We start from the raw sequence: 20,477 nt of genomic DNA on the forward strand, positions 1-20,477 counted from the left end.
CGGGGGGGAGGGATATCACTCCAACTTATGATTAACCCCTTAGTCACACAGTAGTCGTTCCAGGTGCATTGGGCAACACACACCACAATAAGAAACACTATTGCGCTTAAAGACATTGACTTTATTTGACTTTATCATTGTTTTAAAAGAACAGACCATTTTCCACATTAGGGTACAAAAAAAGAAATAAAGGACACGGGGAAAGGCACAGTTAGACATTTCCAATCCTATTTGATACACAGTGACTAGGAATAACTGTATTTAACATGGCAGACCATTATTTTTCTAGGTTTGTTTCCTATTGGCTAATTTCTCTCCATGTGACTAATGCAGGAATCTTATCCAACCTGCAGGAATTAGGCCCCTGCGGGATCATCTAGTTGTCTCCTCCCCCTGCTGTATAGTACTTCATAGCATCCAATCAGGAGTTAGCCACCGGATGGCGCTATAACTGTATTACAATTAGGAACGATATGTTGGTGCCTATCCTTGTGTCCTGTAATTAGAGCGTCAGCAAAAGAAATAATTAACCTGGGAGGGAGTTAAAATGCCCTGTAGGGAGGGGCTGAGTCCATGAGCGGCTGCAGGGGTCACTGGGCTGCCTGGGTACAGGTGGTAGAGACCTCCTCGTAGCTGTACTCGCTGAACTTGTCCGGCTGGCACATAGAGTCGGTGGCGCAACCGCCAATCCTGAACTCAAAGTCTGTAAGGAGACAAATACCAAGCTCAGTCAGTTGGGGGTTAAATACAAGAATAAATACAAATCAGTTCTCTCAGAATGGGAGGAAGCCATGACTCTGACTCACAGGGACCATTTCCCACCCCCCTTAGGCTGGCAGGGTCATTCACTCCTCCCACGCCTTGTTTTAATGGGAAGTGAGGGATTCTGGGAGTTGAAATACCTCTGCTTTCCAGTAGGGTGACTGCCTTTCTGATGATATTTTGATATGAAGCACCGAATCCCAGATTCTGTTCGGGATTCGGGCCGAATCCAGGCTTTTTTTTTTTAAGTTTCGGCCGAATCCACAGTCCCGGCCGAAACGAATTCGTTGGTTCGGCCAAACCCAAAAAAGTGGGTTTGGTGCATCCCTGGATATTTTACTGGCAGCTGGGGGGTGGGTCCAAAAGGTACAGAACGATGATGCCATATGGGGTGGGGCGATGAAGCAAAATGGGTGGAGTTACAATATGGTGATGGCCAGAGGGAGGGTAATGGTACACCAGGGCACCGGGAAAGCCCAGACCCGATCCCCACAGCCTTCATACAAACCCCCTCCTCCGAGGCGCTGCAGGTAAGTTTAATTTACGCGCAATCAGGGGAGAGGGTTGAATGGGTGGTGGGGGCCCCCGGGGGGTGTTTGTGAAGCCCATGGCTGGGGCCATTGGGGGTGCAGGGGCCCCTGAGGTAGAAGCCCAGGTGGGCCCTGCACCCCCCATTCCAACCCTGCATCCAGGAAGAAATAATCTATGCAGATTGGGGGGGGGGCAACTGGCAACTACACTACATGTCGGTACATTTGTAATACTAGCCCCGACCTTGGCAAGTATTTTACCGGTTGGGCCAATAAAATACTGGCCAGGTGGCAACCTTCCTTTCCAAAGAATCTGCCCCCCCCCCCTATGTATCTTACAGTAAACAGAATTGATGTTAAGCAAATAAATCATGATAAAGTGGGGTGCCATGGGTGGGGTAACTTTCTGCATTACATTCTATGGGGGCAAATGGATGTGGGGTTGGGGCCACAAAGAGGTGTGGCCCAAACCCTGAAAGAGGAATATACCCAAAAGGAGATGTGGTGGGGGGTGAACAGATTTCCTGAATTCCCAGAATTCATCTCTTCACAATGGAACAAGGGTGGCAGGGGTATTTTTGATAGCCAGCCTGCACTTAGCAGTTCTGCCTACAGGGGGTGCCAGAAAGGGAACAGTCCCTGTTGTAAATGCAGACCAGGGTTTGATTCTTTCTGCCAACCCACAACAGGGATCAATTACCTGGGGAAATAAACCATTTGCCCCACAGTCACACCTTCACCCCGAAATAAACACTACTGGTTAGTGGAAATGGCTTGAACCAATCAAATAAAAGAAGGATGTTGGCATTACCGTTAACAGTTCCGTAATGTTTAAAAAAGTGTATGAAGCACTTGTCTTCGCCGCCGCTACACGGGACCTGATGGGCGGGGTCACACTCCTCGGAGGTTGGAGGGAAGCAGCTTGTGCAGCGGAACCCGTTGGGCTTGTAGTCTCTGACGACTGTAAAGGAACCAGAAAGAAAGTTGGCGGTGAAGCTCAGGCTGAAAAAACACACTCAATCATTAGGGTTGCCATGTTTTTTTGTAATAAAATATCGGCCTTTGGGTGGGGGAATAGGAGGTGATGTCACTTGGGGCGGGGAAATGGGCGGGGTATGGGAGGGACAATCCTTATATGGGGAAATCCATCATCGGAGAGGTTCAGTGAAGGGAGGGATTTATCGGCTGAGCTGGTGATTTATTGGCTGGGACAGTCAAATAGCAGCAGGGTGGCAACTCTAATGATAATGGTTGGGGTTGGGAACAGGGTTGGGGTGTTGTAAGGTTTCACCATGGCGACCATGGCTACGGTTTAATGGGGCAACAAATAAGACAAATGGTTCCCCAACTGTAGAGCTGAGTCCCCTTGGTGTAGGGTTGTAGGGCTGCCTATTACTGTTCAGTACTACCGCCACCTAGTGGCAGAATGGAGCATCTCTGATGAAGGAAATATTTAGCTTTCCTTTTCTTCAGTTTCTTATTCAAACCTGGATCTGCGTTAGCAGCCAATGGGAATAGGTGGGGTGGGGCCACTGTCACTTACATTTGGGCACCTCTGGGGAGCAGTCGTCACTGTCACAGCAGCTGTTAATCATGTGTCTTCTGACAAAACCGTAGGTAGCGCTGCCCGTCTCACCGCACTGTGTCTTGGCGGCACAGGATCTCTTAATCTGCATAATGCTCCCGCCTGAGAATAGCAAATACATTATTATTATTATAGTGAATTTGAAATATCTCCCATATTTCCCTTTTCTCTGTAATAATAAAACAGTACCTGTACTTGATCCCAACTAAGATATAATTACCCCTTATTGGGGTAGAACAGCCCTATTGGGTTTATTTCATGGTTAAATGATTCCCTTTTCTCTGTAATAATAAAACAGTACCTGTACTTGATCCCAACTAAGATATAATTACCCCTTATTGGGGCAGAACAGCCCTATTGGGTTTATTTCATGGTTAAATGATTCCCCTTTCTCTGTAATAATAAAACAGTACCTGTACTTGATCCCAACTAAGATATAATTACCCCTTATTGGGGGCAGAACAGCCCTATTGGGTTTACTGAAAGACCCCTTATCCGGAAAACCCCAGGTCCCAAGCATTCTGGATAATAGGTCCCCTACTGTTTCTCCCACAATGCTGTGAATACAAGAGCTACTGCTTTATACAGTTATTCAGAATTGCTTCCTTCCTTATTCAGTCCCTATGGATTATGCATCGAGGGGACAGTACAACTGACTTCTTAATGACTTTTAATATCCTTACAATTTACAGTAGGGGGTAAAATAACCCATATTTTAAATATTTGCTTATATACAAAGTTAAAAAGCGAAATAGTTTGCAGAAATAAATAAGTAAATACAATCAGAGTAATGGAAATGTAACGGCTGCATCTTTCACCTTGAGTCCCATGTGTTACAGACAGACAGCTTCTCACTGGATTTAAATAAAATATAGATACTGTAGGAAAACCTCCATCTGTGCATTGGGTGTGCAGCTCAGCACCGGGATATTATACACTGCTGGCCGATATGCTTATCAAGGAGACTTTATCATTGCAGTGCTAATTATATATAATATATATATTGTATAACTCAGCCTTGTGCCTTTATATGGGGGCACAGAACCCCTCAGTGACTGCTAATATCCTTATCATTTACAGTAGGGGGTACATTATCCCTTATAATACATGAGTGATACTCAGAGTTCCCTGTATAACTCAGCCTGCAGCCTTGTGCCTTTATATGGGGGGCACAGAACCCCTCAGTGACTGCTAATATCCTTATCATTTACAGTAGGGGGTACATTATCCCTTATAATACATGAGTGATACTCAGAGTTCCCTGTATAACTCAGCCTGCAGCCTTGTGCCTTTATATGGGGGGCACAGAACCCCTCAGTGACTGCTAATATCCTTATCATTTACAGTAGGGGGTACATTATCCCTTATAATACATGAGTGATACTCAGAGTTCCCTGTATAACTCAGCCTGCAGCCTTGTGCCTTTATATGGGCACAGAACCCCTCAGTGACTGCTAATATCCTTATCATTTACAGTAGGGGGTACAGTATCCCTTATAATACATGAGTGATACTCAGAGTTCCCTGTATAACTCAGCCTGCAGCCTTGTGCCTTTATATGGGCACAGAACCCCTCAGTGACTGCTAATATCCTTATCATTTACAGTAGGGGGTACATTATCCCTTATAATACATGAGTGATACTCAGAGTTCCCTGTATAACTCAGCCTGCAGCCTTGTGCCTTTATATGGGGGGCACAGAACCCCTCAGGGACTGCTAATATCCTTATCATTTACAGTAGGGGGTACATTATCCCTTATAATACATGAGTGATACTCAGAGTTCCCTGTATAACTCAGCCTGCAGCCTTGTGCCTTTATATGGGCACAGAACCCCTCAGTGACTGCTAATATCCTTATCATTTACAGTAGGGGGTACATTATCCCTTATAATACATGAGTGATACTGTATAACTCAGCCTGCAGCCTTGTGCCTTTATATGGGCACAGACCCCCTCAGTGACTGCTAATATCCTTATCATTTACAGTAGGGGGTGCATTATAGGGATATAATAAGAATCATTAGCGATAGAATATAGAACATACCTGGACTGGCTTCCTGGATGAAAGAAGAAGCACAGACCCCAGACGCGCATGGGACACTGGGACCTGAGCAAGACGTCGCGTCGTACGCAGAACATTCTATGCAGGAGAGAGAATAACCTGGGAAAGAACAAAGTACAACAGTTACTGAGCAGAGAAATCTATTTATTATATAATGGGGCAACAACTCAGTTCTATGGGGCTGATCTTGCAGTTCTGGTGGGTTCGGCGGGGGCAGATCCTACTCTATACTAGTAGGACAGTCCTATACTATACACACAGGCCTTACAAGAAGCAATGCAATAAAACGGAACAAACATGAAATGCAATGAACTTAGATTAGAAAGAGATCTCTCTGGCCTTCTGAGCTGACAATCTAAATGGTATATTGGGCACATATGTGCAGTTTATGGCAGCATTTGGTACTTTAGAGTTTGTGAGTCAACACTGAATAGGAATAAGAACATGGCAAATTAGCCCCCCCTACAGAGGTAAAACCAGGGGCAGTTAGTAGAGATTAGGGGTAATTAGGGCAGCTGTGGTGATGATATACCCCGGGGGGTACTTACCTGTAGATACCAGAGCTGAGAGCAGGCACAGGAATCCCACAGCAGATCTCATTGTGAGCAGGTTGTGAGCAGGTTGCACAGGAGCCACAGAGACTGACGGAATGTTCTATCCTACCGAGGGACTCGATCCTATTTATTGGTAACGGGGGGAGGGAGGGGCCACAATATGTCAGTTATACTTGGGTTTGGCCTTAACCTCACCTACATTTGAATAGTAAATCAATATCTCACGCCTTCTGGTGCCATTAATTAGTAACTACCATGTTTTACATACTTTATTACCTGGCTAATGCGGTATATTCTATCTGTTCACTGTGGGCATGTATTTACTTTATTTGTACTAGTACTCTGACCTAATCTTGAAATGTAACAAATGGGGTGATGTATCTACCTTGATTAATGTAATGGATACTGATAAAAGAGGACAGTAATCATCTATATCTCCCCCAAAGGGTCAGGGCAGGCAGCAATCATCTGTATCCAACGGGTCAGGGCAGGCAGCAATTATTTGAATCCCCCCCAAAAGGTCAGGTCACTCAGCAATCATCTGTATCCAAAGGGTATGGGTAGGCAGCAATTATCTGTATCCAAAGGGTCAAGGCAGGCAGCAATCATCTGTATCCAAAGGGTCAGGGCAGCCAGTGATTATCTGTATCCCCCCAAAAGGTAAAGGAACTCGGCAATCATCTGTATCCAAAGACTAAGGGCAGGCAGCAATCATCTGTATCCACCCAAAGGGCAGGAATTAATCAATTGTATCAACTCAAAGGGTCAAGGTAGGCAGAAATCATTTGTATTCCCTTCTGGGCAGGAATCAATTATCAGTATACAGCCCAAAGGCTCTGGGCAGGCAGCAATCATAAGTATGTAGGCCACAGGGTCAGGCTACGCAGCAATCAACTGTATCCAGCAAAAGGGTCAGGGCTGGCAGCAATCGCCTATATCCAGCAAAAGGGTGAGAACAGGCAACAATCATCTGTATTCTCCCAAAGACTTGGGCAGGCAAAAATCAGTATCCAGTCCAAAAGGTTTGGACAGGCAGCAATGATCAATATGCAGACCACAGGATCAGAGCTGGTAGCAATCATCTGTATTCAGACCAAAGTGTTAGAGCAGGCAGCAATCAAAGCCAAAGGGTTACCCAGGCAAAAGGGTCAAGGCAGGCAGCAATCATCTGTATCCATGCCAAAGGGTCAGGGCAGGCAGCAATCATCTGCATCCACTCAAAATGTTAAGACAGGCAGCAATCATATGCATCCATGCCAAAGGGTCAGGGCAGGCAGCAATCATCTGTATCCATGCCAAAGGGTCAGAGCAGGCAGTAATCATCTGTATCCATGCCAAAGGGTGAGAACAGGCAACAATCATCTGTATTCTCCCAAAGACTTGGGCAGGCAAAAATCAGAGTCCAGTCCAAAAGGTTTGGACAGGCAGCAATGATCAATATGCAGACCACAGGATCAGAGCTGGTAGCAATCATCTGTATTCAGACCAAAGTGTTAGAGCAGGCAGCAATCAAAGCCAAAGGGTTACCCAGGCAAAAGGGTCAAGGCAGGCAGCAATCATCTGTATCCATGCCAAAGGGTCAGGGCAGGCAGCAATCATCTGCATCCACTCAAAATGTTAAGACAGGCAGCAATCATATGCATCCATGCCAAAGGGTCAGGGCAGGCAGCAATCATCTGTATCCATGCCAAAGGGTCAGAGCAGGCAGTAATCATCTGTATCCATGCCAAAGGGTCAGGGCAGGCAGCAATCATCTGCATCCATGCCAAAGGGTCAGGGCAGGCAGTAATCATCTGTATCCATGCCAAAGGGTCAGGGCAGGCAGTAATCATCTGTATCCATGCCAAAGGGTCAGGGCAGGCAGCAATCATCTGCTTCCATGCCAAAGGGTCAGGGCAGGCAGAAATCATCTGAATCCATACCAAAGGGTCAGGGCAGGCAGCAATCATCTGCTTCCATGCCAAAGGGTCAGGGCAGGCAGAAATCATCTGAATCCATGCCAAAGGGTCAGGGCAGGCAGCAATCATCTGCTTCCATGCCAAAGGGTCAGGGCAGGCAGAAATCATCTGAATCCATGCCAAAGGGTCAGGGCAGGCAGTAATCATCTGTATCCATGCCAAAGGGTCAGGACAGGCAGTAATCATCTGCATCCATGCCAAAGGGTCAGGGCAGGCAGCAATCATCTGCTTCCATGCCAAAGGGTCAGGGCAGGCAGCAATCATCTGCATCCATGCCAAAGGGTCAGGGCAGGCAGTAATCATCTGTATCCATGCCAAAGGGTCAGGGCAGGCAGCAATCATCTGCTTCCATGCCAAAGGGTCAGGGCAGGCAGAAATCATCTGAATCCATGCCAAAGGGTCAGGGCAGGCAGCAATCATCTGCTTCCATGCCAAAGGGTCAGGGCAGGCAGAAATCATCTGAATCCATGTCAAAGGGTCAGGGCAGGCAGTAATCATCTGTATCCATGCCAAAGGGTCAGGACAGGCAGTAATCATCTGCATCCATGCCAAAGGGTCAGGGCAGGCAGCAATCATCTGCTTCCATGCCAAAGGGTCAGGGCAGGCAGCAATCATCTGCATCCATGCCAAAGGGTCAGGGCAGGCAGCAATCATCTGTATCCATGCCAAAGGGTCAGGGCAGGCAGTAATCATCTGTATCCATGCCAAAGGGTCAGGGCAGGCAGCAATCATCTGCATCCACCCATAAAGTTAAGGCAGGCAGCAATTATCTGTATCCATGCCAAAGGGTCAAGGCAGGCAGCAATCATCTGCTTCCAGGTCACGGTGTCAGGGCAGGCAGCAAATGATACAATTCTTGAAAAGGCAAAGGTCAACAAGAAGGCAGGAATAAGATTTTGGCAGTGGGAAAATTCAGTTCAACAGGCTTTAGAGCTTTAGAGCAAATAAAATGCAAGTTTGAGGAAAGCAATGTAGAGTAGGGGGCAGATCTAAATTTAAAAAAGTTAGAACCATAATAATACAATACATGGGCCCTGCAGCATGTGAGCTCACCATCAGGCACAGCCCAGAGAATCTGGGGAAAATAGTGCCATGGACATTGAGTAATGGGGTGATATCTCACTCGCTGCCTTTAACTTGGCAAATTTTATTATCAAATTAATAATAATCATCTAAATTGGTGGCATTTCCATACGTCTCGGCAATGAATGGGTGTATGGGGCCTCAACCAATCCTGACTACTGATTAGCGCTACTGTAGCTGGGAATGTTCTATATGTGAGCATGTGTGCTGCATTCTTGTTTGTTCTGTTTTGTTAATGTTTGGGTTTCTCTAGCAAATTCCCAGAAGGGCCCCAGCGCTGAAAAGGTATATGTGGGGGGGGGGGGGGGGGGGGGTGTAAAGTTTAAAGGAATACTGTCATGTTTGTTACCTGAAGGGTTAATAGCGCTTCTCCAGCAGAATCCTGCAATGTAATCTGTTTTCCCTATGGGGCAAGCCATATTCTTCATTTCCCATAGTGCAACAGCCATGTGACCTGTGCTCTGATAAACGTGAGTCACACTTTACTGCTGTGCTGCAAGTTGGAGTGATATCCCCCCCCTCACCCCCAGCAGCCGATCAGCAGAACAATGGGAAGGGAGCAAGATAGCAGCTCCCAGTAGGTATCAGAATAGCACTCAATAGTAAGAAATCCAAGTCCGGCTTGGGACTCCTCCAGTTACATGGGAGTAGGAGAAACAGTAGGTTAGCTGAAAGCAGTTCTAATGTGTAGCGCTGGCTCCTTCTGAAAGCTCAGACTCAGGCACACTTTACTGCTGCGCTGCAAGTTGGAGTGATATCCCCCCCCCTCACCCCCAGCAGCCGATCAGCAGAACAATGGGAAGGGAGCAAGATAGCAGCTCCCAGTAGGTATCAGAATAGCACTCAATAGTAAGAAATCCAAGTCCGGCTTGGGACTCCTCCAGTTACATGGGAGTAGGAGAAACAATAGGTTAGCTGAAAGCAGTTCTAATGGGTAGCGCTGGCTGAAAGCTCAGACTCAGGCACAAGGCACTGAGATGGCGCCTACACACCAATATTACAGCTACAAATACATTTGTTGGTTCATGAATAAAAGTTTAAATGGCAGAGGAAATTATTTGCTGTGTAGAAATAAAAAATACCCCATAAATATCATGGCATTTAGTTTTCAGTGTAATAATGTTAATAATATCTCATTATATTGTGAGGGTTCAAATACCCATCATACACCCCAATGGGAACCCCCCGTTTCTGAGCTTAATCAGTGATTCATCAGTGTTTCCTTTGATTAATGTATTGGGCCAGGCCATAAGGGCAAGTATACATGCGGGGCCCCTAGGTGTGGCCCCATCAGTGTCAACACAGGCAACATTTACAGAGCGAATCAATAAATCGACTGTGACTCTTACTATATAATCTATCTAATCACCTGTATTCCTTATAGCAAACAATAGGTGCGGCAATCAAGCAGATTACTGATGAGCGGAAAAAATTTCACTCATCACTATATCGGAACATTTTTTAGAATATTAAACCCAATAGTGGATGTGGCATTCCGCATCTGCCCTGTGCCCTGTGTATATTATAACATTTTCATTGAACATTTCTCTCCAGAGTAACCCATTAATATGAGTTTCTCACCTAATAATATTAGGCACTGTGATAGGTGGTTTTTACTCTTTTCTCCTATTGGCTATGTGTTTTTGCTTTGCGATTGGTTGATGTACATTTATTCTCTTTGTAGTCCTTTCCAAAATGGCATTATTTATTCTTTTTCTATATCTATGTCCATGATAATATGACGTTAAACTGTATCTCATCTGACCGTTTCCCACTATTTTGGTTTTCCACTGTTGCAAATGCAGGTGGGGAATCTGTTATCCAGGAAACCTGTTATCCAGAAAGTTCTGAAGTACAGGAAGGCCGTGTTTCATAGACTCCATTATAAGGAAATAATCAAAGCAGGCAGAACAGCCCTATTGGATTTATTTCATATTTAAATGATTCCCCTTTCTCTGTAATAATAAAACAGTACCTGTACTTGATCCCAACTAAGATATAATTACCCCTTATTGGGGCAGAACAGTCCTATTGGGTTTATTTAATGGTTAAATGATTCCCTTTTCTCTGTAATAATAAAACAGTACCTGTACTTGATCCCAACTAAGATATAATTACCCCTTATTGGGGGCAGAACAGCCCTATTGGGTTTATTTAATGGTTAAATGATTCCCTTTTCTCTGTAATAATAAAACAGTACCTGTACTTGATCCCAACTAAGATATAATTACCCCTTATTGGGGCAGAACAGCCCTATTGGGTTTATTTAATGGTTAAATGATTCCCTTTTCTCTGTAATAATAAAACAGTACCTGTACTTGATCCCAACTAAGATATAATTACCCCTTATTGGGGGCAGAACAGCCCTATTGGGTTTATTTAATGGTTAAATGATTCCCTTTTCTCTGTAATAATAAAACAGTACCTGTACTTGATCCCAACTAAGATATAATTACCCCTTATTGGGGCAGAGCAATTAAATAATTGCTTAGAATTGGCCACTGTATAACACACTAAACATTAACCACCCCTTTCAAGCAATAACATATCTGATAAATGCATTGGGTCAGACCATAAGGCAGGAATAAATAGGGGCCCCTAGATGTGGGAAGCGCTTTGTCCTCCAACACTAGGAGGGAAGTTGACTGAATGAATCAATATATTGACCCTCGCTATACAATCTATCCGGTAACTCTGTGATATGGTGGGAAGGTGATCCCCGTATCGGCTAATGTAGAACGTTCCATTTCCTGTATCAACACAGATAATAGAAATATAAATAAAAGGGGCTAAATATCTGCCGGTACAGCAGACGGGGTGGGGGGGGGGGGGGCGACCTTCATTTTCTCTCAAGATCTTACAGGTGGCGGTTTCCGGTGCTAATTTTTGGCCCCCTGCCTAGTGCTAACTCAGCTTCAACCTGTTCCTTCACAAAGTAGGAATAAATACCATTTTATAGGCTGAAATCCAGCTGCAAAACTGTTCTTCTCTTTCTGCATCATTTGAAATCCTGGCAGGGGAGGAGGGACTAAAACACTGATGTTATAGATTGTAACAACTCCTCCACAGCTTACAGACAGCATGCAGGAACTACATAACCCACAATGCATTGCACTGGGATGTTCCTTTCCTTATTGGAATCACGTGCGCAGCAGGGAATTGTGGGATTGGGAGGAGGCAGGCTGAAGGCAGGCTGAGGACAGGCGGATACTGTTACATTTATTTGTGTCTCAAAGTAGACAGCCAGATCAGCAGGGGAACAGGGGGCAGGGCTTAGGGAACTGTTCCAAACCAGATTAATACATTAAGGGGCACATTTAATTTAACAAGTATTTGTTTTTCTACTTCTAGATATTTTCAAGAAGGGGAAATGAAACCATTGTTTTCTATTTCACCCAGTTTCAAGGGGAAGTTCATCCCATCATTGTTTCCTATTTCACCCAGTTTCAAGGGGAAGTTCATCCCATCATTGTTTCCTATTTCACACAGTTTCAAGGGGAAGTTAATCCCATCATTGTTTTCTATTTCACACAGTTTCAAGGGGAAGTTAATCCCATCATTGTTTCCTATTTCACCCAGTTTCAAGGGGAAGTTCATCCCATCATTGTTTCCTATTTCACCCAGTTTCAAGGGGAAGTTAATCCCATCATTGTTTCCTATTTCACCCAGTTTCAAGGGGAAGTTCATCCCATCATTGTTTCCTATTTCACCCAGTTTCAAGGGGAAGTTCATCCCATCATTGTTTTCTATTTCACCCAGTTTCAAGGGTAAATTAATCCCATCATTGTTTCTATTTCACCCAGTTTCAAGGGTAAATTAATCCCATCATTGTTTTCTATTTCACACAGTTTCAAGGGTAAATTAATCCCATCGTTGTTTTCTATTCTACCCAGTTTCAAGGGTAAATTCATCCCATCATTGTTTTCTATTTCACCCAGTTTCAAGGGGAAGTTAATCCCATCATTGTTTTCTATTTTACCCTGTTTCAAGTTAAACTAAAACACATGATCGTTTTCCAAGAATGCTCCTAAAATGGCTGCTGGAGCACTTCCTGTTTGGGAAAATAAAGAGGATTTGTGGGCTCAGGCCCCATCATTGCATGGAATTCTCCCAGATGAAGGCTGCAGAGGGCAAGGCTGGCCCAGAACAGAGGAACAAGGATCCAACATGGTCCTGTTTGGCCCCCACCATCTGACCTGCCCTATATTTTCTGTAATCGATTCTGTATGTTTATCTGTATGTTTGCCTGTCAGCCGCTACCCGTGACCGCCCAGTACCCCAGCTGTTGTTTGACTTGAGAGATAAGTAGCCAAGCTCCTGAACTGGGAGTCAGAGATATTTGTGATAAAACAATAATATAGAATGACAAAACACACACATGTTGATATGGAAACGTAACAAGAACTTTGCATTGAAGCAAAATGGCTGCGTGTCATGTGACTTTATTTTAAAGGGGACAGAAGATTTGTCAGAGAATCAAAAAAAAATGTCTCCATGTTTGGGTAGTTTATTGGCCTGTATATGGGGCAATCTAACAGCTGGGCCAAATATTAATTGACGGGTCTTGGTAGGTCCCTACCTGATTTAGACCAGATGAGGTAAAAACAGTTGTGTCCCCACCAGGGGAGAAGGTTGGTTGGTTACTTGCAGTTGTTTCTGTCCAACTTATAAAGGTTTATTTGTAATAGAGCCGATTCTAATAACATATCTACCAATATCTGGCACAGAGCCTAGAAATTTGGGAATGTAGTACCGTTATTCATAAAGGGATCCAGCCAGAGAACTGTTGGCCTGTTAGTCTGATACCAGTAGTGGGAGCAATAAGGGAATACCATAACATAGTAGGCCAATGGGCGCAATCATTGCAGGCCACCCTTTTATGGGTTTATGGGGAAAATATATATATATATATTTGTTTGTTTGTTTCTTTTTTACCCTTGGTTTCCTTGGCCTTTAATGGTCTTTTGCTTTAATAAACCGCCCGCCCCAACCCCCTCTGACCTTCGCTGTGACCCAAGCGATGTACAAGGCGGGGTACAGATTGGGGGCAATAAGGTCAGCTGCTGCTGGCACGGATACAGATTGGGGGCAATATGGTCGGCTGCTGCTGGCACAGGTACAGATTGGGGGCAATATGGTCGGCTGCTGCTGGCACAGGTACAGATTGGGGGCAATAAAGTCGGCTGCTGCTGGAACGGGTACAGATTGGGGGCAATATGGTCGTCTCCTGCTGGCACAGGTACAGATTGGGGGCAATAAAGTCGGCTGCTGCTGGAACGGGTACAGATTGGGGGCAATATGGTCGTCTCCTGCTGGCACAGGTACAGATTGGGGGCAATATGGTCGGCTGCCGCTGGCACAGGTACAGATTGGGGGCAATATGGTCGGCTGCTGCTGGCACAGGTACAGATTGGGGGCAATATGGTCGGCTGCTGCTGGCACGGGTACAGATTGGGGGCAATATGGTCGGCTGCCGCTGGCACAGGTACAGATGGGGGGCAATATGGTCGGCTGCTGCTGGCACAGGTACAGATTGGGGGCAATATGGTCGGCTGCTGCTGGCACAGGTACAGATGGGGGCAATATGGTTGGCTGCTGCTGGCACAGGTACAGATTGGGGGCAATATGGTCGGCTGCTGCTGGCACAGGTACAGATTGGGGGCAATATGGTCGGCTGCTGCTGGCACAGGTACAGATGGGGGGCAATATGGTTGGCTGCTGCTGGCACAGGTACAGATGGGGGCAATAAGGTCGGCTGCTGCTGGCACAGGTACAGATGGGGGGCAATATGAGGGATTGGCTGCTGCTGGCACGGGTACAGATTGGGGCAATATGGTCGGCTGCTGCTGGCACGGGTACAGATTGGAGCAATATGGTCGGCTGCTGCTGGCACGGGTACAGATTGGGGCAATGTGGTCGGCTGCTGCTGGCACGGGTACAGATTGGGGCAATGTGGTCGGCTGCTGCTGGCACGGGTACAGATTGGGGCAATATGGTCGGCTGCTGCTGGCACGGGTACAGATTGGGGCAATATGGTCGGCTGCTGCTGGCACGGGTACAGATTGGGGCAATATGGTCGGCTGCTGCTGGCACGGGTACAGATTGGGGGCAATATGGTCGGCTGCTGCTGGCACGGGTACAGGTTGGGGGCAATATGGTCGGCTGCCGCTGGCACGGGTACAGATTGGGGGCAATATGGTCGGCTGCTGCTGGCACGGGTACAGATTGGGGGCAATATGGTCGGCTGCCGCTGGCACGGGTACAGGTTGGGGGCAATATGGTCGGCTGCCGCTGGCACGGGTACAGATTGGGGGCAATATGGTCGGCTGCCGCTGGCACAGGTACAGATTGGGGCAATATGGTCGGCTGCCGCTGGCACGGGTACAGATTGGGGCAATATGGTCGGCTGCCACTGGCACGGGTACAGATTGGGGGCAATATGGTCGTCTGCTGCTGGCACAGGTACAGATTGGGGGAAATATGGTCGGCTGCTGCTGGCACGGGTACAGATTGGGGGAAATATGGTTGGCTGCTGCTGGCACGGGTACAGATTGGGGGAAATATGGTCGGCTGCTGCTGGCACGGGTACAGATTGGGGGCAATATGGTCGGCTGCTGCTGGCACGGGTACAGATTGGGGGCAATAAGGTCGGCTGCTGCTGGCACGGGTACAGATTGGGGGAAATATGGTCGGCTGCTGCTGGCACGGGTACAGATTGGGGGAAATATGGTCGGCTGCTGCTGGCACGGGTACAGATTGGGGGCAATATGGTCGGCTGCTGCTGGCACGGGTACAGATTGGGGGCAATAAGGTCGGCTGCTGCTGGCACAGGTACAGGTTTGGGGCAATGGGGTTGGTTACTGTGGGTACAGGTACAGATTGGTGTTGTAAGATTTCTTTATTAAAAATAATGGTAAGGTTGGAAATAGTAATGCAGGACGGGAGGAGCCAATTGAAGCCCTGAAGTTAAAATACCCTTTGTATCACGCAATGAGAACCAATGAGAACCCTCCATCTCCAAGTCTGATCAGTGATTTATCAGTATTTCTATTAAATGTATTGGGCCAGGCCATAAGGGCAAGTATACATGGGGGCCCCCTAGGTGTGGCCCCATCAGTGTCAACACAGGCAACGCCTTGTCCTGCAGGAACATTTACAGAGCGAATCAATAAATCGACTGTAACTCTCACTATATAATCTATTAATCACCTGTATTCCTTATAGCAAACAGCACATAGGCCAATCCGGCCGATTACTGAACGAGAGGATTCCGGAACATTTCTGACATTTACCAAATAGTCTAGAAAAGTCAGTGAAGGAAAAAGCTGCAGAAAAGTCACAAACATGCAACTTTTTCTAATTGTCGCATAGAAACCTCAACTTTTTTGGAACTGTCGGAATCAGATTTAACCGCTGTAACGCACAGTGAATCTCTAAAAAGTCGCAACTTGTTTTTTCCAACTCATGAAATGAAAATCTGACATTTAGTAAGTGGCCCCTTAGACTTCCGTGTCTGTTATTTCCAGCTACCCTGTGCCCTGTGTATATCATAACATACACAGACTCACTCTTTTCTCCTATTGGCTATGTTTTTTGCTCTGTGATTGGTTGATATACGTTTAACAGACCTACGAAGCCCTTTATATATAGTTATTATTAGGGATGCAACTGTTTTAAATGTCTGCACGTTGGGGTAGTTTATTAGCCTGTATATGGGGGCAATCTAACAGCTGGGCCAAATATTAATCGACGGGTCTTGGTAGGTCCCTACCTGATTTTGACCAAATCAGGTAAAAACACAATTGTGTGACCACCAGGGGAGAAGGTTGGTGACTTGGACTTGGATTTCTTACTATTGAGTGCAATTCTTAAACTGGAATTTCAGCTCCTCTGATGCAGAGAGCGCTATTGAAAGCTTTAGGTTTAAGCAGAACTCTATCTCCCAAGCTTGATGAGCAATAGCCTTACGGACAAGCCTATTGGGTCAGACCATAAGGCAAGTATAACTGTGGGGCCCCTCGATCTGGCGCCCGTCATTGTCAACACAGGGAACGCCTTGTCCTCCAACACTACGAGGGACGTTTACCCAACAAATCTATATATTGACTGAAAGAAGGGTGGTGTAAGGGCGATGATCCATTGGTGAAGAAGGTAATCACAGCGACGGTTCAGAACATTCCAAAGCTGATAATAAAAAGAGAAGAGACTAAACATCTGCCACGTACAGCATATGGTGCTCTCTACATATTCTCTACATATCCCCTGAGCTCAGAGATCCAACAGAGCAGCCATTTTGGGTGAGAACCCTTACCCTCTCCGTGTATTGGGTCCTCCCACCCTAAAGCCGGCCATACATTCGCCAATACTTACATTTTGTACGATTTTTGGGCCGCGCGTGGGCTCCGAATTATTGTAACATAGTAAGTTAGGTTGAAAAAAGACATATGCCTATATATAACCTGCCTAACTGCTAGTTGCCCCAGAGGAAGGCAAAAACCCCATCTGAAGCCTCTCTAATTTGCCCCAGTTGGGAAAAAATTCCTTCCTGACTCCAAGATGGCAATCGGACCAGTCTCGATAAATGTTGTACCAGGGCGATCGGTCAGGTTAGAAAATCTTGGTTGGATAATGATAATACCTGTGCATGGATTGCCGACTGTATCCTTTGGGGCACCTACAATGCATTTCCGGGACGTCACTTTCGTATGATTGTTGTCGGATTGAAATCCGTTGATAATCCGTTGATTATCGCAAGGTTAATTGGCACTGAACGATCCTACATATAGAGATTTTTGATCCGACATCAGAAAATCGGGCAGGTTTGAAAATTTTTATTAACAATAAAACGTATCCATTGTCCAAGTGTCTGCAGGACCAAGCGGGTAGTTTTCCTTCCTTCGCCTGGACGATATCGTTTATCAAAATGGTCATTTTCGACGATGGACAAATAGGACTTTTAAACAATCGTTTCAAGATAAGCCTGGTCGTACAATAAGGAAGAGGACTTTTATAAAACTACATGGTGGAACAAAAACCCAGCATGGCCCTGGTCACAGTAGGCCTATGATGGAATCGTTGGCCCTGAGGCCATATGATCGGGGTAGTTTATTTTTGCGCCCAGCGTGTGGGGGACCAAATCAGTAAAAAAAACCAGGGCTGTGGAGTCGGAGTCGAAGGCAAGTTTGGGTACCTGGAGTCGGAGTCGGCAAAAAATGAACCGACTCCGACTCCTACTAAATTTAAATGGGAATAAAAAAAAAAAAGTAAAGCAAGTTTTAATGTCCCATTTCACAAACAGTCATAATTAATGACTTCTCTGCTATAAGAATAAAGCCCAATGCACGCAGTGTATAAACCAACACGTTGAGTGACCATGAATGCTTTTCATTGGCTGTATGCTTCACTAAATGGGACGTAACGCACAGTTACGGTGCGGCAGCTCCACTGCGTCGGGTTCCTCTGTTACAGGGAACCCAGTGCCCACTGGGAACCCAGCCTAACTCCCACTGATAACTAGAAATACCTGTATACGTGAAGGGAATAGATAGTCCATAGTTTAAGACTTTAAAACATTTCAAAAACTGCTGTAATTCAGCTGTAATGTTAGCTTAAACTTTAAACATGACTATGGGATTCTAGGGAAATCATTAGGAGTAGGAGTATAGATACAATTGTCTATCAGTTTATTATCAGTTCAGCCGTGTTTTAAGTGCCCCTTCCCACCTGCCCCTTCCTGGATGTATAAAATACATTAGCACAGTGCTGTCCAACTTCTGCGGTGCCGAGGGCCGGAATTTCTCGCGCATACATGGTGGAGGGCCGCTAATGGAAGCCAGTTTTGACCACTCCCCCCTTTTAAACCACACCCACTTCAAACCACACCCATTTTATCACAATGGTGGTAGTGCAGCAAAAACCCAAAGGCTTGGTCCTCACTGCAGGGATATCAACCATCATTCATATGTGAAAAAATTATTATGTCATATTAAGACACACCCTAAAATCCATGACTCCTCCTCCCCTGTGGATAGCACAGCAACTCCCAGCTCATACTTACACACCTTGGGGACCATTTAATGGCTATTTCCAACTGCTAACAAACTCCCACAACAAACCCCTGCCAGGTTCACCTCCCACAGGCACCATAGGGTAGAAAGAGTATATGGCACACACAGGCAGCACTCTGCCTGCCCTACGCTACCTGTGTGTGCCATACTCTGCCTGCCCTATGCTGCCTGTGTGTGCCATACTCTCCCTGCCCTATGCTGCCTGTGTGCCATACTCTCCCTGCCCTATGCTGCCTGTGTGCCATACTCTCCCTGCCCTATGCTGCCTGTGTGCCATACTCTCCCTGCCCTATGCTGCCTGTGTCATACTCTGCCCTACTCTGCCTGTGTGTGCCATACTCTGCCTGCCATATGCTGCCTGTGTGTGCCATACTCTGCCCTACCCTGCCTCTGTGACACACTCTGCCTGTCATATGCTGCCTGTGTGTGCCATACTCTGCCCTACCCTGCCTGTGTGTGCGCCATACTCTGCCCTACCCTGCCTGTGTGTGCCATACTCTGCCTGCCATATGCTGCCCGTGTGTGCCATACTCTGCCCTACCCTGCCTGTGTGTGTGTGCCATACTCTCCCTGCCATATGCTGCCTGTGTGTGCCATACTCTGCCCTACCCTGCCTGTGTGTGTGTGTGCCATACTCTCCCTGCCATATGCTGCCTGTGTGTGCCACACTCTGCCCTACCCTGCCTGTGTGTGCCATACTCTGCCTGTCATATGCTGCCTGTGTGTTCAATACCCTCCCTGCCCTATGCTGCCTGTTTGTGCCATACCCTCCCTGCCCTATGCTGCCTATGTGCCATACTCTGCCTTCCCTATGCTGCCTATACACAGGCAGCATAGGTCAGGCAGTACTTACAATGTCTGAGGTGTGAACAGACTAACAATGTGGGTGATTACAGCCTGAGCCTGAGGTGTGAACACTGCAGGGGGGGAACAATGCATAGATTAAAAGGTGTGAACAGTACAGGGGATTAGATGTTTAAACAATACAGAGGGATTACAGCCTGAATCTGAGGTGAGAACCATGCAGTTAATCTCAGTACTGATACCATTTAAAGTGGGCCGCCAGTTGGACAGCACTGCATTAGCATATTAAAAACTGAGGAGTCGGAGTCGGAGAATTTATCTACCGACTCCACAGCCCCGAAAAAAACATGGTCATGTGACCATTTCCTTGATGCTGAATGGAAACTAGGAACCAATGTGACACTTCATACGCACACCTACAGCTGGATACAGTTTAGCAGTAGCTCATAATCATAAAACCGCCTTTATTGCACATATGGAATGAATAACCCCAATGTTTCGGACCACTCCTTTTTAAAGCTGACAAAGTATCATTTGCGGCAACCTTCTTATACACCCGTACATAGCACTGCCCTCTAGTGGTTATACAGTGTTAAAACCAAGAGCCCTAACGAGTGCTGGAAATCTCCGCACATGTGTTTTTGGGAGGGACAAGGTGTTTGTTGTTTAAAGGGTATAAAGCAATAAATCTGGGAACGCTGAACTGTTTAGACTTGTTTCCCTTTGTGTTTCCACTCACAGACACAGGCATATTGTTTCTTTAAAGCTTAAAGGAAAGCACCTCTTCCAGAAACAAGAGGCTTTCATTCCGCTATTGCCTGCTTTATCTACAGTTGCCACAAGAGGGCAGCAGGGAAACAAGTGGTAAATGGTTTGGATTGCATGCTGCTTTTAAAGAAACTTTACGGCCCCACACAAGTTATTTATATGGGCCCCCCACCCCTGAACACAAACGCGCAATACCAAAACAATATAAACACCTGATGTGACTCTATAATAACCAGTCATTTCCCTGCTGGAAAGTTCATGTAGGAGCCGCTCATATCATTCAGTAAATAGATCCCAATACA

General features: G+C 46.2%; 1 protein-coding gene across 1 annotated transcript; it reads right to left on the bottom strand.

Moving 5' to 3' along the window:
- Nucleotides 1-100: 100 nt before the first annotated feature.
- On the bottom strand, nt 101-6,352 carry LOC100492190 (phospholipase A2 inhibitor subunit gamma B). The gene is made up of 5 exons (XM_002940529.4): nt 5,490-6,352; nt 4,924-5,040; nt 2,836-2,979; nt 2,104-2,253; nt 101-703 (listed from the first exon to the last, which is right to left on the bottom strand). The coding sequence occupies exons 1-5, from the start codon at nt 5,539-5,541 to the stop codon at nt 591-593; spliced, it is 576 nt and encodes a 191-aa protein (XP_002940575.2). The 5' UTR covers nt 5,542-6,352; the 3' UTR covers nt 101-590.
- Between the last annotated feature and the right edge of the window lie 14,125 nt (nt 6,353-20,477).

The sequence above is a fragment of the Xenopus tropicalis genome, chromosome 7 (assembly GCF_000004195.4).
Source record: "Xenopus tropicalis strain Nigerian chromosome 7, UCB_Xtro_10.0, whole genome shotgun sequence".
NCBI classification, from domain to species: domain Eukaryota; kingdom Metazoa; phylum Chordata; class Amphibia; order Anura; family Pipidae; genus Xenopus; species Xenopus tropicalis.

Coding starts and splice junctions, on each gene's coding strand:
- LOC100492190 (XM_002940529.4), bottom strand. CDS start 5,541: ATGAGATCTGCTGTGGGATTCCTGTGCCTGCTCTCAGCTCTGGTATCT. Junction 5,041..5,489: donor CTCAGCTCTGGTATCTACAG/GTAAGTACCCCC, acceptor GTTCTTTCCCAG/GTTATTCTCTCTCCTGCATA. Junction 2,980..4,923: donor CATCCAGGAAGCCAGTCCAG/GTATGTTCTATA, acceptor TGCTATTCTCAG/GCGGGAGCATTATGCAGATT.